The 19,724-nt window shown below is 28.1% G+C and overlaps 10 protein-coding genes across 10 annotated transcripts; 6 read left to right on the top strand and 4 right to left on the bottom strand.

Annotated features, from left to right (window-relative positions):
* Positions 1–400: 400 nt before the first annotated feature.
* On the top strand, positions 401–862 carry cgd4_1000 (hypothetical protein; the record flags this gene model as incomplete). Its single annotated transcript, XM_625701.1, has 1 exon — positions 401–862. One exon carries the CDS (start codon positions 401–403, stop codon positions 860–862), a length of 462 nt encoding a protein of 153 aa, XP_625701.1.
* Positions 863–1,109: 247 nt separating this feature from the next.
* On the bottom strand, positions 1,110–2,063 carry cgd4_990 (Ser/Thr protein kinase; the record flags this gene model as incomplete). The annotated part of the gene is made up of 1 exon (XM_625700.1): positions 1,110–2,063. One exon carries the CDS (start codon positions 2,061–2,063, stop codon positions 1,110–1,112), a length of 954 nt encoding a protein of 317 aa, XP_625700.1.
* A 943-nt stretch (positions 2,064–3,006) lies between these two features.
* Positions 3,007–4,206, top strand: cgd4_980 (hypothetical protein with 7 transmembrane domains, possible signal peptide; the record flags this gene model as incomplete). Its single annotated transcript, XM_625699.1, has 1 exon — positions 3,007–4,206. The coding sequence occupies one exon, from the start codon at positions 3,007–3,009 to the stop codon at positions 4,204–4,206; it is 1,200 nt and encodes a 399-aa protein (XP_625699.1).
* Positions 4,207–4,260: 54 nt separating this feature from the next.
* On the bottom strand, positions 4,261–6,834 carry cgd4_970 (DNA replication licensing factor MCM7 like AAA+ ATpase; the record flags this gene model as incomplete). Its single annotated transcript, XM_625698.1, has 1 exon — positions 4,261–6,834. The coding sequence occupies one exon, from the start codon at positions 6,832–6,834 to the stop codon at positions 4,261–4,263; it is 2,574 nt and encodes an 857-aa protein (XP_625698.1).
* A 343-nt stretch (positions 6,835–7,177) lies between these two features.
* On the top strand, positions 7,178–8,083 carry cgd4_960 (phosphomannomutase; the record flags this gene model as incomplete). The annotated part of the gene is made up of 3 exons (XM_625697.1): positions 7,178–7,379; positions 7,456–7,832; positions 7,904–8,083. Coding segments are annotated over 3 exons (759 nt in total), but the record flags the coding sequence as incomplete, so codon positions are not given.
* A 23-nt stretch (positions 8,084–8,106) lies between these two features.
* Positions 8,107–9,762, bottom strand: cgd4_950 (WD repeat protein; the record flags this gene model as incomplete). Its single annotated transcript, XM_625696.1, has 1 exon — positions 8,107–9,762. One exon carries the CDS (start codon positions 9,760–9,762, stop codon positions 8,107–8,109), a length of 1,656 nt encoding a protein of 551 aa, XP_625696.1.
* Positions 9,763–10,025: 263 nt separating this feature from the next.
* Positions 10,026–10,907, bottom strand: cgd4_940 (hypothetical protein; the record flags this gene model as incomplete). Its single annotated transcript, XM_625695.1, has 1 exon — positions 10,026–10,907. One exon carries the CDS (start codon positions 10,905–10,907, stop codon positions 10,026–10,028), a length of 882 nt encoding a protein of 293 aa, XP_625695.1.
* Positions 10,908–12,008: 1,101 nt separating this feature from the next.
* On the top strand, positions 12,009–14,108 carry cgd4_930 (pap1p; poly A polymerase (eukaryotic type); the record flags this gene model as incomplete). Its single annotated transcript, XM_625694.1, has 1 exon — positions 12,009–14,108. One exon carries the CDS (start codon positions 12,009–12,011, stop codon positions 14,106–14,108), a length of 2,100 nt encoding a protein of 699 aa, XP_625694.1.
* A 637-nt stretch (positions 14,109–14,745) lies between these two features.
* On the top strand, positions 14,746–16,323 carry cgd4_920 (conserved hypothetical protein; the record flags this gene model as incomplete). Its single annotated transcript, XM_625693.1, has 1 exon — positions 14,746–16,323. The coding sequence occupies one exon, from the start codon at positions 14,746–14,748 to the stop codon at positions 16,321–16,323; it is 1,578 nt and encodes a 525-aa protein (XP_625693.1).
* A 1,553-nt stretch (positions 16,324–17,876) lies between these two features.
* Positions 17,877–19,529, top strand: cgd4_910 (conserved hypothetical protein; the record flags this gene model as incomplete). The annotated part of the gene is made up of 1 exon (XM_625692.1): positions 17,877–19,529. The coding sequence occupies one exon, from the start codon at positions 17,877–17,879 to the stop codon at positions 19,527–19,529; it is 1,653 nt and encodes a 550-aa protein (XP_625692.1).
* Between the last annotated feature and the right edge of the window lie 195 nt (positions 19,530–19,724).

Raw genomic sequence — 19,724 nt, 5'->3', positions numbered from 1 at the left:
AAACTTTAATATTCAAATGTCTGAATTATAGCTTTTCTTGTTCGCTGCCTAACTTTGTAAGTCAAATACTATTTTAATCGATTATTGTTTTAATAATTTTTTATTACGTGTCAAAAAATAACTATTAAAACAGGTTTGGCGCTACTTCGCTTTTTTTTTTTGACATTGTAAATAATAAGCGTAATAATTTATTAGTACATGCAAAAATAATTTCAATTTATGGTATAAATTTCTGACCCTAAAATTGTTAATATTATTAATATAATTAGAAATATATTAAGTAATGAGAAATTGAATCCAACAGATTGAAAAGTTAATATTTTTTCTTCTTTTCAAAATAAATAGTTAAATACCATATCGAAATATTGGATCAATTATAATTAATAATAGCCAAATTAAAATGCTTGAAATGATTTTAGTTATTAACAATCCTGGAAGAGAGGAAAGGGGAGCAAAAGAGGGGAGGGGGAGGATGAAAAGGAGGATGAAAAGGAGGAAGATGAGGAGGAGAATGGGAAGAGCGAGAGGCAAATATGATAGTGGCAGCAGTGGTAGCAGTAGCAGTGGTAGCAGTAGCAATGGTAGCAGTAGCAATGGTAGCAGTAGCAATGGTAGCAGTAGCAATGGTAGCAGTAGCAATGGTAGCAGTAGCAATGGTAGCAGTAGCAGTGGTAGCAGTAGCAGTGGTAGCAGTAGCAGCGGTAGCAGTGATAGCAATGGTAACAGTGGTAGTAGTGGTAGAAGTAGTTGCTGTAGTGGTAGTAGTAGTTGTTGTTGTAGTTGTTGTTGTAGTGGTAGTTGTTGTTGTAGTAACAGTAGTATTAGTATCAGTATAAGTATGCGAGGAACGAAAAAGAGATGACTTGCTTACTTGTGCTATTATCAAATACTTGGTTCAAATATTAGCAACATTTTATCAGACTTTTGGGTACTTATCAAGCCTACCAAGCTTTAGATTTCTAATACTTCATGTCAAGTGTAATAACATCTCTTAGTAATGCTGACTATTTGGTCTCATATTAGGGTCAGTTGTAGACATTTTGACACACTTTTTTAAACACGTGGAAAAAATGAGGGTATTTCTGGAGGACTCCTTCTCTATCAACTAATTAAAGATTATCATCATTAAATTTTGATAAGGGATCCCACTTCAAAATCTCATCTCCAGACCATTGCCATACTCTGTTTTTCATAATAATGAACCACTTTGCTGATCTGGGGAGATATCTTACTGTCCCCATATAATTTAGTCTGTAATACGAAAAAGTTCTCTCTCTAACATTACCAAAGTCGCATAATCGAATGCTAAGATCCTTTCTATTGATTAACATATTAATTGTTTTAATATCTCTATGTATAAATCTATAAGGAGCGCATCCTTCATGTAAATAAGCCACAGCTTTAACTAATTGTACACACCACATCTTCCTAATTTCTAAAGGAATAATATTAATTTTAGAATATAAAACTTCAAAAACTGTTCCACCATCCAAATATTCCATTGCAAATCCTATTTGACCAGTTGATGGATTTAAAATACCATAATATTCTATAATATTTGGATGCTTAAACATACGAACATAATTTAACTCAGATTCTATTGATTTTAGTCTTTCATCTGAAAGTTGATTACTCCCACCTTCTTTACCTCCTCTTGTAAATAATTTTACTGCAATTTCTCTTCCATTGGGTAAATTTCCCAGATTATTACTTTTACAAAGATTAACAACACCAAATCCTCCTGAACTAATTAAATTAACAAATTCAAATTGACTTGAGTTTATTAATTCTCCAGCAGGAACTTTTAAATTATATTTAATTTGACCTTGATCATTTCTTTCTAATGTTACTACTCTTGGCATTAATTGATGAAGGTCATCTACCAAAGATGTTCTCATTTTAATGCTACATCTTGTAGAACTTCTTCTATTATTTACTTCTTGAATATCTAAATTGTTTACCTCCAAATTATGATTCAAATTATTTTTTTCATTATAATAATTATCTTTATTAAACTCAGAATTGTGATTTATATCTTCCAATTTTGTTTCACTTAGTTCCATAACTTCTAATATTCCAATAATAATTTAGTTATTTCAAAAAAAAAAGAAAAAAGAAAACCACTCCCTTACTTTTAATATATTCCAGAAGTCGTTTCTACTAATATTTATAACTTTAATTAATTATTAATTAATTAATTTTGCAATAGTAATATGTAATACTAATTAAGAATTATTTTATAACAAAGAATGTAAAAATCTGAAATAAATAAGGCCAGATTTATTAGAAACTTGATCTATATTTCCCTTTTCTTTCAAATCTTATTCATTATTAGTCAAATATTTTATACTTATTTCCTCTTCAATTATAAAAATTTTGATTTAATAATAAATAATAATTAAATATCTAAAACAACTATTACTTCTTTAATACTTATTAATTCTATTTAATTTTTGTTTCCTCAAATTTTGCCATACATTATTTTTTTTCTTTAATATTGCATGCATTTTCTTTTTTAGATACCGCTCGTTTTGGCGCCAAAGCGCTTTGGCGCCATATTTTAGTCGAGTTATTTTCTAATATTTTCATGTTAATATAAACATTAAGTGGAATGAAATAATGATTGAAAGTATTTGTGCAACCCAATAATTTTAGGGATTTAATTACTTTTATTAAGTAATTATTTTCCAATTATTCCACTTTTTGAATGAAGAAAAATATTTAATGGAATGAAATTAATGGGTATATTATTTGTATAAACCACTTATTTATTTGCACACACAATTTTAAATTAATGATACAAAACTATTTAAAATAAAATAATTGGATAAATCAATTCAAATTTAAATATATTAAGAGAAATATCTTATTACTCTTTAATATTTAACGAATGAGTTTTCAAATTTTATGTACAATTATTAAGCCATTTTAAATATACTAAAGATTGGAATGAACAGGAAATAAAGATTTCATTGCACATGCATCCACTAATATTATAACAAAAAAATGGACTTCTCTCCTATCAAATCACAACTCGATGATTCATTATTCGGGCACTCATCTTTTTTTGGATTGCTTTTAAATACCTTGTTGGTTTTAATCTACTTTGTGCTTGGTGCACTTTCTGTATTTCAATCTTTATCAGCATTAGAGTCAAATACAACAGAAAATGTATTTGAAACCAATGGAATAAAAATTAGGCCTTATTTTCTAAGTACATTCTCTATTGGAATTATTTTCAGATTACTTTATATTATTGTTTATTTGGCAATAAATATTTTACCCAAATTTATTGAAAATGGACTGATTAATAAACTTAATATATTAAGAATGTTTGATTATTTAATCAATATTGTATTTCTTGCATCCTACTCTATAGTAATAGCATTATGGAGCTCAATTTTCACACATTCCAGAAGCTTTGAATTTACAATCATCACATTACTCAATTTTGCATTATACTTAACTGGTGGAGGAATAATAGTCATTACTCTTTTAATTACTCAAAAGTTCCCCGTACTTTTTAATGTTCTATATATTCTAATGGGTCTTTTACATTTATTATTTTCCTATTTTTGGGTACATTATGGATCATCTTTATTTACACAAATCAATAGGCGCCAAGCCATGCATAAGGACTTGCAAAAAGATTTAATTTCGAAAAATGCCAATTTTACATGGAATACAAACTCTAATATTATTAATTCTGGTTTTAATCAAGTTAGAGGTACAAATTGCCTTCAATATGGAATGTTGAACAGTGGTCAGGTATCTATTATACAATTTAATCAGGATTCATCTGCAAATACAGCAAATACTGTTAATACTGCTTCATCGTCAAATAATTCTAATAGTTCAATACTCTCAGGATTATTTATTTATAATAAAGCCTATAGTTCCTCTATTAATAAACTCAGGTTCAAGATTCAAGTTCTTACTCTAGTATGCCCAATTTCATTACTAATCTCTAGTCTATACTACCTACTTAGAGGATTTGGTATTGTTAATTCTAACCCAGAAATCCTTTTAAACACTGTATGGACTGCATTATATACGTTTTTTGCCGAGACAATTCCGTCCATAGCTTTAATATACGGATTTTGGAGTAGTAAGAACTCATTCTTAGGTGATACAATTGATAAAAGTTATAACCAACATAATAATAATGTACAAGATAATTTTAGATGCTATACACGAATCTACTAATTCTAATACTTTTACTCCCTATTCTAGTTATCTCAGCTTCTGTTATTCTTTAATCTACGAAAAATCTGTGATAAATGAAATAAATTGTCCATCTTTACTTTTGGACAATACTCCCAATTCTATGTATTCATCAATAACTAACTCAAGTTGCTGCTTAAGCAGCCCTCTATGAGCTATTCTTGTTTCAATCTCAGAAATTGAAATCTCAATCATTCCATCAGTCATTGATTCGTCATCTTCACCTCCTCTTGTAGTTCTCTCAGCTTGTCTATTATGTAAATCCTTAATAATCTCAATAATTTGGTCTCTAAAATCGTGCTTCTTATTCTTTGCTCCAGGATTTGAAAATCCACTCGTATTTCCTGGCTTTGTAACACTCTTCTTGCTTTCAATCATTAATCTGGTTGCCTCCTCAAAATCAGCTCTTTCTACTATATTACTGAATCTGAGCCTAGCTAGGGCTTGAGAGAGTCTCAAAATACCTAACAAAGTTCTTGGAGTTGTATAAGTCTTTCTCCAATCTTCCCTAGTCTGTTCAATCTTTTCCCTTCTTCTGAGCTCAACATAATGTTCAACAATCTCAGAAACTAGTTCTTTTGGAACCAATGGGGTATAAGTTTGAGCCTTTTCAATAAAGTATCTCATAAATACTGTGGAAAAAACCCTCTGTTCTTGATCAGATTTGGATTTATCTTGATTCTCACTCTCAGCATCTTCTTCTCTATCATCATTGTTTCTTCGTCTTCTTACTTTTTTTGCTGAGCTCCTTGTTTGATTTACTCCCATTCCAGGCCTCTGAATAGAAGATAAGGATCTATCAAGCTCAAAATCACCGCTTGGAGCCTTTTCATTCTTATGTACGTAAAGTACATGACGAGCAAGTTTAAGATCCTTCTCCTTATCAGGAATATCTAAAAGTAAGAATTGAAGATCAAAACGAGAAAGAAGAGAATCTGGGAGGTTCATATTGGCCACAGGGGATTTCCTGGGATCGTATCTTCCTGAAACAGGGTTTGCTGCTGCCAAGACTGATGATCTTGCATTCAAAGTTGTAGTAATTCCAGCTTTTGCAATAGAAACTGTTTGCTGCTCCATAACTTCATGAATTGCTGTTCTATCGGATTCATCCATTTTATCAAACTCATCAATACAACAGATCCCGTTATCTGCCAGAACTAAGGCTCCTCCCTCCAGAGTTACTTCTGAGGTGTTCTGATCTCTAACTACGGAAGCTGTTAAACCTACTCCACTACTACCTTTTCCTGTAGCATAAATTGATCTTGGAGCAATTTTTGTGATTTGATTCAAGAGCTGGCTCTTTGCAACTCCAGGATCTCCCATTAGTAGTATGTGGATATTTCCTCTAATTTTCATCCCATCATTCATTTGATTTGTAACCCCTCCAATTAACTGCAAAAGGAGACCTTTCTTTACATCCAGCATTCCGAAAATTTCAGGAGCAATACTATTTGCTAGTTTATCATAAAATTGTGAATGAAGAACTTCATAGGCTCCACCTCCTGAACTGTTAAGGGCTTCCTCTCTATTCTTCTTTTCCTCATCAGCTTCCATCTGCTTTACCAGCTTCTTCTCATAATCTGTCAAGGAAACCTCTTTGTTAGAAATATAACTATGAACATTATGAACTTCAAAATACGTTTCTGCCGTTAAACCTGATCTGAATGCTTGGAATCCTTCCTTTACTACTGGAAGAAATACTCCTGAAATAGTAACATACATACCAGGTAGTAATTTTCTTGTATTCTCTCCCATTGCTATAACTTTCATTGTTCTAGGTACATTACCTGTCGGTACTTGATCAGCAGGCTCCTGGATTCGAATCTCCTGGAACTTAGTAAATTTACTTTCTTTAATATTACACTTCAAATTTCCAGTTCTTTTGTTATTCTTGCATTGGCTTGATTCACAATCAGACAAAGGCATATAATTAGTACCTTCTACAGATTGCCAAATTGAAGAACCACAAACTTCACATGTATAATTAACTACTTGTATTCTTGGCTTCACATTAGAAACACGGGTAACTATACAATTTACCTGTACATAACCCCCAACATACTCTGCTCTAACTTCTCTTAAAGGCGTAATAGGCATTCTCTTACTTGCTTTAATGTAAACTTCAAAATTGGATCTCAAATAAGCTGGAACATTACATGTCTTCATTGATTCAGATCTTTTAGTATTATTCATCTCTTCTAATTTAAAATCAATCATATTTGTACGAGTAGGTACCGGTAAACAATTATCTGCTGCTATATAAATCAATTGTACATATCTCTTAGTATTTGACAAAATTGAATGAACCAAATTATTGTACTCTGTTACTTTATTTTCGTATTTTCCAAAACTCAATATATCGTCAACTTCAATATATAAAACATTTTTTTCCCTATTAGATATACTCTGTAAGGATTTCATATACTTTTTATGTTTCCAAATAGATCCTTCCTTTTCCGTTTCTTCCCTAGCATTTGACATTACTACATCTTCTCCTGAATTTTCATTCTCATTATATTCTTCAAAATTCTCCAAAAAATTCTGAATATCTTTAATGTGATCATTGTATGCTCTCACTTTTTCGTGAGCATTATCCACTCCTATTGCCATGTTAGTACTTTCCAACTTGGACTTTAAAATACGCTTTCTAAGGGTAATTCAATTGTTCTGACTGATCTCTAAGCGTTGCTTTTTTTTGATTTTATTACCTCTTGAATGCAATTTCTTTTAATAATTTTTCACCAACTTTATCTTAATTTCAAATCCTCATTACTTAATAATATTAATCGTAGTGTGGGGTCGGCCTTTTTTTGCTTAATAGCCTACATACCGGCATGTTTTGGCGCCAAGCATCAAAATAAATGGTAACTATTTTTAATTGCAAAAATAAATAAGCTTGAATTTAGCTTAATATTTATTATTATTATTATTTTTTAAGATAAATGTTCAATAGAAATTGAGTTTACACACAAAAAATAATCAAATGGATTCAAAAAAGTTATTTTTGTTTGATTTAGATGGGACCCTCACTTTACCACGAAAACCAATAATGGAGGACATGGTAATGACTCTTAAAAATGCGAAGAGCAAAGTTAAGATAGGAGTAGTTAGTGGGTCAGATTATAGTAAAATATGTGAGCAATTACAGAATAATGGTAAGTTTACTGTATATTTATTTCCTTTTTCTTTTTTTTTATTCTATAATGGAATTTATTTAATATTGATCTTTAGAGCTAGCTTGTAGTCACTATATATTTAGTGAAAATGGAGTTGTATTTCACGATGAAGGAGTAAAAGTGAGTTCAGAAAGCATTTCAAAACATTTGGGAGAAGATAACATCAAGAGATTTGTCAATTTCTGTTTAAGATACATTGCAGATCTAGATATTCCAATCAAAAGAGGTACATTTATTGAATATAGAACAGGAATGTTGAATATTTCCCCAATTGGAAGAAATTGTTCCTATGATGAGAGATTAGAATTCTTTGAGCTTGACAAAAAGAATGGAATCAGAGAAAAGTTTATTCAGGATTTATCAAAAGAGTTTTCAGATCTTGATCTTCAATATTCTATTGGAGGGCAGATATCAATAGATGTATTCCCACAGGTAAGTCGAGAAATTTCTAGAATTCAAATTTAGTGATATTTTATTTGTTTTTAACTTTCTTCTTCATTTAGGGATGGGACAAAAGATATTGTTTAAGACATGTTGAGAATAAGTTTGATGAAATCCACTTCTTTGGGGATAAAACATACCCTGGTGGAAATGATCACGAAATCTATAATGATAAAAGAGTTATTGGACATAATGTAATAAATCCAAATGATACAATTCAACAGCTAAGTAGATTAATATGACTAGAAACTACTCAACAATAGTACTAATAGCTGGTATTCCATATATGTACAAATCCACTTTGGTCTCCCGAAAACATTAAATTAGAGTAGTGACTTAAGTGAATTACAGATACAGATTTAGCATTAATATGTGCAGAAAGTCTTTTTAAGCATTTACCTGTTCTAATATTCCAAATACCTATATCATTTCCATTTGGATGAAATAAGGTATCTTGATCTCCAGAATCTACTGAAAACCTTTTAAAGTATTTTTGAATTTGGTCATCAATTCCTGGTTCAACTAGTCCGTCTCCCTCCCAGAAAGTTTGAGATTCAAAATTATCATAATTAATATAACAATTCTTTCCATTTAAAGAATTCCAAAGTTTAATGGTTCCATCATGAGCTGAGGAGATTAGGTATCTACCATTCTTAAGGAATTGACAAAACCCTACTCCACTTTCATGAGCATAGCCAATAGTTTTGGGTGCACTAATTCCAAAATGGCTTTGATAAGAATTAAAGAAGTCATTAGAACTTTCTTTAGGGGTACTTTTTTCCTCACAATTGCTTTCCTTACCAATTTTGAGAAATTTCTTTTCGTCTTCATTTAGCTCTATTTTCATATTTTGATGTTTCCAAATTTGTTTTTGTTCTCTTTCTTGATTAATTTGTTTGGTATGGATATCTTTCCCTTCCTCCAAGATCATTTGTTGTCTAATCAATAAAGGGGTTATACTATTAGTTTCTTGTACAAATTCCCAATCTGTTAGATTACTATTCATATATAGAAAAGGTTGTTGTGCAAATCTGAGATCCCAAAGTCGAATAAAACCATTCTGGGATGTACTGGCTAAAATGTGTTCAGAATCTGTTCTCCAAGCTATGCTTAGAACAGGTGAATCTGGTCTGTCTAAATTGAGATTTGTAGTTTTTTTGTCCAAAAATAATGTCTGAGAGAATTCTCCTCCAATTCTCAAGTCTAGAATCCCAACATTTCCATTCTGTAGAGCTGAGCCTACAATATTTGGATTTGTTTGATTGATGACCGAATAGTTAATTTTACTACGAGATTTTAAAGTAAATACACAGGTTCCATCAAAAGTATCCCATATTTTAATATTTCCATCCCAACCACTTGTTATAAATAATTGTCCATCAAAAGGACTTAAATGAATAGTAGAAATCACCCCTCTATGATTTTCATTTTCTCCAGGGTTTAAGTAATTGACAGGTTCCAGCTTAAAACTTCGACCTCTTTTTACCCTGTTTTGTTCTTTTTCTGTTAATACATATCCTAATGGGAATTTTAATTCTGGGCCTTTACCATTGTTCAGGTCTCTGTATTTCAGAACTTCACTGATGTTATAAATCCCAATAGAACCTTTTGTGTTACTTATTGCTAACAAACCTTTGTGACTTGAGATTGAAGTTATCATTGAAGAATTTTTTTTATTATTAAAGGATACATTCTTAAGTAGACTTGGAGTTACCACTTCATGATATTTTTTCTTATAAAAAAGTAAGCCTGCCTTAAAATGGTCTTTCTGCAAAACAGGGTGTATTCTTTTATTCTTAAAAATTGCTGTATCAAAGGTCCCCACTTGCCTATTTTTATTAGTCTTTAACTTCTTCCTTCCAAAAAGAGAATATATATTTTCTGGGATCTCCAAATTCTCGTACTTAGATCCGAGATTCATTCTTGTAATAATCTACTCATATCATTCTTTGCATTAATTCTCTTTTTTTAAAATCTACTTTTTTCCAATAATAAAAAAAGAATATTTTTTTTTTTTTTTATTACCACGTAAATGCCGGTATACAAGATCTAAATAAAGGTACCGGATATATAAATCATTGAAATAAATTTAAAAAAAAAATTCGAATAAATACACTAAAATATTAATTGATAAATAATTGTTTGAATAAAATTAAAAATAATCTAAACTAATTTAAATTTCATTTAAAAATCTTTAACAATATTTGAATACTTTAATTTGCTTTGTTCAATATCTACAATACAATTAAATACAACCTCCTTATTAAAATATAATAAATTACAGTTTCTCAACTGCTTAATAACTTCCAAATCACTCTTCTCATCATTTTCTGAATGCTTTTCTTCATTTTTCATATCAGTACTTTCACATGAATTATCCTTTTGTTCAACTATTGTTGCTGAAGCTGTGCTAGTAGCTTGTTTCTCTGTAAATGTATTAGTAGAAGTTGCAACACCTAATGCATCTGAATCATTTCCTGATGTACCAACAGGATTTAATGGAGTCAAATTTGAACCTCTTGGCTTGTTTGTAGTGGCTACTGCTGCTGCTAACGTAGGCATTGAACTAATTGCATCCTTTGCATTCAAAAAATCAACTTTTTGTCCTCTTGCTGCTAACCTTGCTCTTACATTATACTTTAAAGTTTCTTTAGGTTTTTCCTTCTCCTCATCATTCATATTCTTCCCATCCTCATCTTCTCCGGCATTCTTTTTTGATAAAGATAATCCATTCATTCCCGAAGAATCACCTGTCTTTGATTTCCATATATTAGAATCAAAATCAGGTTTTGATGTCTTTACTGCAACAACCATATGAGAATTTGATGGTTTTCTCAAACCATCTACCGATAAATTCTTACTAGAAATTAAAAAGTCTGAAGTATCTTTTACATCAGTATTAATTGACCAATCGTCTATATTGCCTTCTGATATTACTGATGATATATTTGGATCACCTGTTGCACCTTTCAATCCTCCTATTATTGGTTTCTTTGTACTACTCAAGTCACCCAAACCTTTCGACTTTTGTTTCTTCTTTTCAAAGAACTCATTTAACTTACTCATTTGTCCCTTATTTACTTTTCTTTTTTTTTTTTTTTTTCCTGATTTGTTTTTTTATTGTCAAATAAATACAGAATTATTGACTTTGGCGCCAAATATTTGGCGGTAACTCTGGACAAAAATGTTCATATTCAATATATTCAATATACAAGTTGAATAATTAATTAATGCAATTACCGAAAAGAAATATAAATTACTTAAAATTGTGAGAAGTTTATTTTTTTATATTTAAATAAGAATATCTTACTAATATTAAAGTATTAAGATAATTCACATTAAAAGAAGGAGTGATCGATATAATTCAAAGAAATTAAGAGTTTAAACATATCAAAATTGTGATTTTTCTTTTCAAGAGCTGTTTAAAGCCTAATATAGAGTAGAAATAAAAGTGAATTCTTGTTTAAATTTATCATAAATAATTAATCCTGGCCCTTTGAAAAAGTGCATAATCATTATATAGTCTTATAATAATATACTCTAATCAAAACAAAACAAAGAACGTGATGGCTCTATTGATGAATTTTTGAGAGCAAGTAGAAAATAAGCTTAATAATAAATAGATTCTTACATGTTTATATATATGAATTCATAAATATAAATACATATATGTATTTATATATATATTTATATTTGTATTTATATACTTATTTGTGTAAATATACATATATATATATATATATATGTATATTTAATTATATTAATATTTCTATATAATTAGTATACATTGATTAAATAGTATTCGTGTATACATATATCAATAATATATTATTATTTTAACATTTTAATTATTATAATAAACTAAAATTGTGACTGAGTAAATTTAAATATAAAGCTCATATTTTAAAAATAGGAAATTAAGTTGGTATAATTATTATATATAGAGAATTTTACAAGAGAAGAAAAAAGAATCTAAGAAAATTTGTTCTTGAAAGATATTATTGGATTATTTAGTTACATCTCTGGCATTATTCTCGATTTAAAAGGGGAAAGAAAAAGAGTGAGAAAGTAGTATATTACAAAGTATTAAAAGAATACTATAATAACTAAATTATTGAAATCAATATATAATAAATATTCTATTAATTAATTATTATTAGATTAAAAATGGATCTAGTAAATTTGGAATTATCTAAAGGTTTAACTTCGGTACCTAAAAAGCAATATGGTGTGACTCCACCAATATCAGAAGCTATGGCAACTCCTCAAGATTATAAATTAACAGAAAACTTAATAATTGCAATGAGACAAGAGAATTTATATGAAAGTGTAGAAGGTATGAAAAAAAGAGAATATGTATTAGCTTCTTTAAATAAATTAGTTAGAGAATGGATATATGAAGCAAGTCTAGAACATAGTATGAATGAAGAAGAAGCTCTTTCTGCTGGTGGAGGAATATTTACATTTGGATCATACAGATTAGGAGTTGTAGCAGCAGGATCTGATATTGATACTTTATGTATAGCACCAAGACATATTTCAAGAGAATCATTTTTTTCATTCTTTTTAGCAAAATTACAACAAGATATTAATGTAACAAAAGTACAACCGGTACCTGATGCTTATACACCAATTATTAAGATGGTTTATCATGGAATGGAAATGGATTTATTATTTGCATGTTTAAATCTATCAAGAATTCCAAATGATTTAAATACCCTGGATGATGATTTACTTAAAAATGTGGATGATAAAACAGCAAGATCATTGAATGGTTGTAGAGTAAATGATATGATTTTACAACTTGTACCAAATAAAGAATCATTTAGAACAGCTTTAAGATTTGTAAAACATTGGAGTAAGGCAAGAGGAATATATAGTAATGTACTTGGTTATTTAGGTGGAATATCATGGGCAATACTAACAGCAAGAATTTGTCAATTATATCCAAATGCTGCTCCAAGTCAAATAATTAATCGATTCTTTTATATATATAAAACATGGCAGTGGAAAAATCCTGTAATACTCTGTGAAATTAAAGAAGTACCTAAGAATACACCAGGATTAATGGGTTTCAGAGTATGGAATCCTAATTTAAATCCACAAGATAGAGCACATGTAATGCCTATAATTACACCAGCATTTCCTTCAATGAATTCAACACATAATGTTACACATACAACTTTAGGAGTAATAACAGATGAACTTCAAAGAGCTTATCGTATAATTCAAGATATTGAAAATGACAAAGCAACTTGGCATGATGTTTGGTCACCATTTTTATTTTTTGAAAAGCATAAACATTTTATACAGGTAAAAATGTTATCAAATAATGAACAAGCTTTTCATAAATGGATTGGATGGATTGAAAGTAAATTAAGATTTTTGGTCAGAAAACTTGAAACATTTAAGGGTCTTCAAGTTAGGCCTTGGCCAAAAGCTATTCAAGAACAGGATGAAGCTAAAGATGGATTTATTTTTGCTCAAAGTATGTATATTGGTTTAGTTTTAAATAATAGTAATAGCAATAATGGTTCAAGTTCAACAGGAGTTACAGGGGTTTCAAATTCTTCAGGGACTGCTCCAGTTGTAGATTTAAGAGGAGCAATATTAGATTTTGTTGGTTTTATTATGAATTGGAGTGAAGTCGAGAATTATAAAGATTCGATCGATTTAAAAGTTAGACATTTGAGAGCCAAAGATCTTCCCAAACATCTTAGAGAACAATCTAGAATTAATGCTAAAGCTATTAAAGCTTCAATAAATAATAATGTACATAATTCAGTTAAGGAGGCCACTTCAAACTTTATTTCTTCGCAACAATCAACAAGTTCTTCTAACAAAAGAGCTAGAAATGAGGATGAACTAAATAATACTATTACAAGAGATTTGAGTTTAAATAATAATAATAAAAGTCAATTAAATAATGTTGGAAATGATTTGAAAAGTGATGTTAATAATAGTATCCAGACAGATACTCATTGTGATAATGAACTCAATAATATTAGCAAAAAGCTTAAAGTTCTACCTTTAAAGACCCCAAATATTATTTCAAATGAATCCGAAACATCATGCATTGAAAATAATTGTGATAAATTAAAAGAATTTGGTGATATTAGTAACAATTATTCTGAAATTACAGATTCTAATAATAATAATAATAATAATAATAATGGAAATAACATTAACAATGTTCCAAATCTTATTAAAAATATCAACAATAGACAACCATTTACATTAAGAATAAATATGTCAAAAAAAAAGTAGTTCAAAACATCCAAATTTTGGTTTTTATCTATAATTATTCATTTTCAAACTTAATTGAACGTCGATTTTTTTAATAATTAATTTTCGTTTTTTTCTTTAATTAAAATCTTCTTAAAAGAAAAATAATATTTTGTATATTTAATAATTTTTTAAAAAAATGTGCATGCAAACACGTAATTAAAATTTTAATGTGGATAAAATTATTAAAATTCAGTAAATTTATTACTTGTTAAATTAAAAGTGGTTCAATGTAAAATTTAACCACTTAATAAATACAAAAATTGTGCTCAATTATTTTTTATTTGAAAATAAATGAATGCTAAAGACAAGACGGAGACGATTGAAGAATTTTAAAACATGTTTAGTTTTTAATTACATTTAGTTGTTTTGATTTCGAAATAGCAGATTAATATTAACAAAAACACACCATTTAAGGAGAATTTCTTTGTTTAATTTTTCTTTCTACTCACCTTTTTTGTCAGATCAATTGAAGGAATTTTTTGGAAAGAAAAGAAATTTGAAATTCTATACGAACTAATCTTAGAGAAAAATAGGACAAGAATTTAGTTATTAAAATAACTTCGAATAATCTTTTTTTTGTTTTATTGAATCCAGTTACATTAAGATTCCTGTGGAAATGAGAGTTGTTGTACTTCTGTCATTTTTCAGCCTTGTTGGTTGTGTAATTAAACAAGAGCGAAAGAATCAAACAATTTCATCAAATTCAGATGCATTAGAGAGTGATCTTGTTGTAGATGAAAATGGATATTTGGGAAAAATTGTGAATCCTGCCGAATTTAGTCTTTGTGCAGATACTAGCAACCTTGAAGAAATTAAAAAAATCCCGAGATTAAGAGATGAAGAGCTATTTAATAGATTGGAATTAATTCAATTACAAGTAGTTTCTAGGCATGGAGCAAGAACTCCAGTAAAATCATTTAAATGTTGGGAAGGGTATAAACAAAACTGGGATTGTAGTGATTTAAAATCTTTAATTTCCGCTTCAGCTTTTGAAAAACAAAGTAAAACTCGAACATTGAAATTCTCAAAACATTATGAAACAAAACAATGGCAAAATAATTTAACTAATACTTGTAAGATGGGTCAGCTCATTTCACAAGGATATGAACAACATAGAATTAATGGGAAAATACTTGCTAAAGCTTATTTTAAAGGAGAACATTTGGTAACAAAGAGTGGATTGGAAATTAGTGATTTTAAAAATCAAATGTATATTAGATCATCCGATACACAAAGAACCATAGTTTCTGCTGCTGCATTAATTACAAGTTTATTAGAAAATATTTTTGGTAAAGAAGAAACTTTCCAAAGATTTAGAAATTTACCCATTTATACAATGGATTTTCATTCTGAATATTTGTTTGCAAATAAGAACCTCGTAGACAATTCTCGAGTATTAAAATATGTTTTCACCTCCAAAAATTTTCAAGAATTGTTGGAAGATCGTAAACATTTATATATGGAATTGGAAAAAGATGCTAAATTAAATGATCTTAATAGATCTTGGCCATTTGAATTACTTGATTGTATATCTATGACAATATGTTCTGGGGATGATAATAAGCTTCCAGAAGCTTTTTATAAAAATAATCTACTTGAAAGAACCATGGCAACAATAGAAAAAGAAGTATCTTCTGTGTTTACATGGAATGATTCAATTATAGCCAAATCAGATATTAGTAGATTTATGTATGAAATTAGAGATTTTATACTTGATGCTATATTATTCTATGAAAATAAAAATGACGGATTATCAAACATAAAGGAATTATGTTCAAATTCTGCTCTAAACAAAGCTTTTATGAGCCAAGATCTTTTAATGAATTTTGAATATTTGCTCAATCCTTTATGTAATAAATATGAGTATCATAATTCTTCCAAGAAGGAAATTAAAGCACCTAAATTTATTCTTTTCTCAGGGCATGATTTGACAGTTATTCCATTATTATCTTCGTTACATGCTTGGGATGAGCACTTACCACCTTATGCTTCTACTATTAATTTTGAGATTTATTATGATCCTTATGAAAAACAGGAATACAAAGGGGAGGCAAATAGTCTTTTAAAACTTGAATCAGTTCAAAAGAATCTTCCTTACTATGTTAGATTATTATATAATGGATTGGTTATAACAGATAAATTAAAAGGATGTGAAGGAAACGAAATTTGTCATGTAAGTTTTTTATTTCTTTAATTTAATGGAAAGTCATTTAAATTAACTTAATATTTTAATTTTAGGCTTACAAATTTTTCGAAACAAGTAAATTTGCCAAATTTGAAAAAATTGGTAAAAAAGAAATATTAGAATCAACAAATAAATATGAAAAATCTTTAAATGAGACAGATTCTGTTAAAGGTTCTTCTAATAAAAACCAAAAGAATCTTGAGGGTAATTTCAATGGAGTTTATCGTATCAATACTCCTTTCCTAAGTTACTCTTTGTCTTTCTTACTTGGGGCTTTAACTTCCCTAATAATATTGTATTCAATTAAGGTAGGTTATATATAAAGTATTCCTTTTTTTCTTATAATTGAAAACTATTAACACAATAAATTAGGCTATGAGATCGAAATCAAATTAATCTTGTCTAAATAAAAACTTTGAAAGATATTTAAAACTTGTCAAAAATATCAAACAGGGAATTATTGTTTTAATTTTAAATTAATGGGGATGTGAAAGTACTACAAAAAAAAAGGGTTTCTAATTCTCATCTTTTTTTTTTAATTTAAATTGCATGTCAAAGAATTGCAAAGGAATTGTATGTAACTTATTTTTAAAATTGTCAGTTGTTCTTACAATGTTATCTCGAAAATTCTGAAATTAATTGAATATGCGTGAATTAAATATTATTGAACATTTTGAAATTTGTAGATTCAATTAATTCTAGATCAAAGTGTTAAAATTCAATCTATTTAAATTTGATTGAATTTTCATTTGTAAAAATTATTCTTTTAATAATAATATTATGTTTAATCATATGTGTTTTAAAAATGAATATTCTAAGCATACAGTATTAGTTTTCTAGATAAACTAGAGGTCTGTTTAGTATATTAATTTACCAATTTTGTCCAAATTAATGTAAAAACCGAATTATACTTTATATTAGTTCATTATCAGTTATTTATTTTTTTTTGTTTTCTTCTCTCTACAATCTACTGACTTTTTTTTCCGCCTATTAATAATTCGTCCACATGAAAATGCATGCATGCATTCAAGAATTATATGCGCATGCAAGAAAAAAAAAGAGGAAATAACAGAAAGTTTTTTTTGGATAAATAATTAATATGGAAAAAAATGAGAAAAAGAGGGAAAAATCTGAAATTTATAGAAACAAAAATTATAAATATTTAATGAAAATATGTTAACTTAATATACAAAAAATTATGAATTAATTACAAAATCGTGAAAATGTGAATAATAATCTAAATTTAAACAAAAAAGAAATTAAAAAAGCAATAGAGAGAAAAAGGTAGAAGTTAATATAACTTTTTAATAATTTTTTTTTTCTTCAAATTAACATCACGTGAAATATAATATGAATATTTGTTAAAATAAGTAAAAAAAAAAGTTATTGAAGATAAATATTGGAAGTATATATTAAATAAAATATATAAATAAATATATACATTATATTAATATATATATATATTTATTTATTTATATATAGATATATATTAATATATATATATAAATATATATATATATATATATATGTATGCAAAGCTGGAACTCAGAAACTAATAAGAAATGAAAAGAATTGTATTATTACTTTTTATAATTGAATTAATACTGAATCAATTTGTTGTATTTGGAAAATTCAGGGATGAATATAGTGATTTAAGTAACAAAAGATGGAAAGAAGTTACTCAAGATAAATTTTTTATAGAAAATGATCAAGAGTGTATTATTAATGGATTATGTCCAGAATATTATAATTTTTGTGCAGAGCCAAGCGTATTTGAGAAAACCAGAAAAATCCCCAAAATTAATGACTCAAAATTATATGATTCAATGAAGTTAATTCAAGTTCAATCAATTATAAGACATGGTGCAAGAACTCCAACCAAGTATCATAAATGCTGGGAAGGTTTAAATCAAAGTTGGAATTGTGACGAATTAGTAACAACAGTTCAAGCAGCGGCTTTTGATATGAGAAACAGAACACAAACTTTAGAATTCTCAAAACATTATGATATTAGACAATGGGAAAATAACTTGAATGGAACTTGTAAAATGGGTCAACTAATCTTACAAGGATACGAACAACATCGAATTAATGGAAAACTACTTGCTGAGGCTTATTTTAAACAAGGTGAAAATCTTGTAACAAGAAATGGATTAAGAATTGGTCATAATTATAGAGATGAAATATATATTAGATCTTCAGATATGCAAAGAACTACAGTTTCTGCTGCTGCATTATTAACCAGTTTATTGGAAGAATTTGTTGGCAAAGAGGAAACTTTTAAAGTATTTCAAAAATTTCCACTACATACAATGGATATTCAGTCTGATTATTTGTTTGCAAATTCTAATGTAGAAAATATTACAGATCATCTTCAAGCTGCACTAAGTTCTAAGTCTTATTTTGATATTGTAGATAAACATCAAAGTTTATATCAAGAATTAGAAGAAAAGATTAGAACTCCATTATTAAAAGATTTATGGCCTGGTGATATTATGGACTGTATTATGACAACTATTTGTACAAGAAATCATAATAAGCTTCCAAAAGCTTTTATAGAAAATAATCTACTAAATAGAACTATTTCTGCAATAGAAAAAGAATTATCTGTAATATATACTTGGAATGATTCAATTTTATCTAAATCTGAAATGAGCAGATTATTATTTGATGTCAGAGATTATATAATGGATGTAATATTATTTAATGAAAACAAAAGTGATGAATTTTCTAATATTAAGAGATTATGTTCTATTATTAATCAACGTACAAATTTCAAGGGTAAAGATTCTTTAACCAATTTTGAATATTTACTTAATCCATTATGTAATAAATATGAACATTATTATTCTTTAAATGATGGTGTTCATATTAAAGTACCTAAATTTATCTTATTTTCAGGACATGATACAACTGTTATTCCAACTTTGGCTTCTTTAGAGATTTGGGATGAACATTGGCCACCATATGCTTCAACATTTATCATTGAGATATATAATAATCCAATACTAAGTATAGAAAAAAGACAAAATTATGACTATTTTGATGACAATGAGGCAGAATTAGTTCAAGAATCTCTACCTTATTATATTAGATTGCTTTATAATGGACAAGTTATAACAAATAGATTAAAAGAATGTTATGGAGAAGAAATTTGTCATGTAAGTTTACCTGATATATTAATTAGAGAAAACAAAATTTCATACAAAAATTAACTATTTCACTTTTTTTTTCTTAGGTTTCAACATTCTTTAAAAAGAGTAAATTTGCTCAACAGAAAAAGATTAATAAGAAAGAAAGTATGGAATTTAATAATGCTAATATTGAAAAAATTAAGATTTCTGATGATTCTTCAAGTCTTGAGAATATTTCTGTTGAAATGTTAAATGAAAATTCTTTATATAATGCAG

Source organism: Cryptosporidium parvum, chromosome 4, assembly GCF_000165345.1.
Source record: "Cryptosporidium parvum Iowa II chromosome 4, whole genome shotgun sequence".
Taxonomy (NCBI): Eukaryota; Apicomplexa; class Conoidasida; order Eucoccidiorida; family Cryptosporidiidae; genus Cryptosporidium; species Cryptosporidium parvum.
Note: the sequence above shows the minus strand (reverse complement) of the source record. Positions and strands in the feature narration are given on the sequence as shown.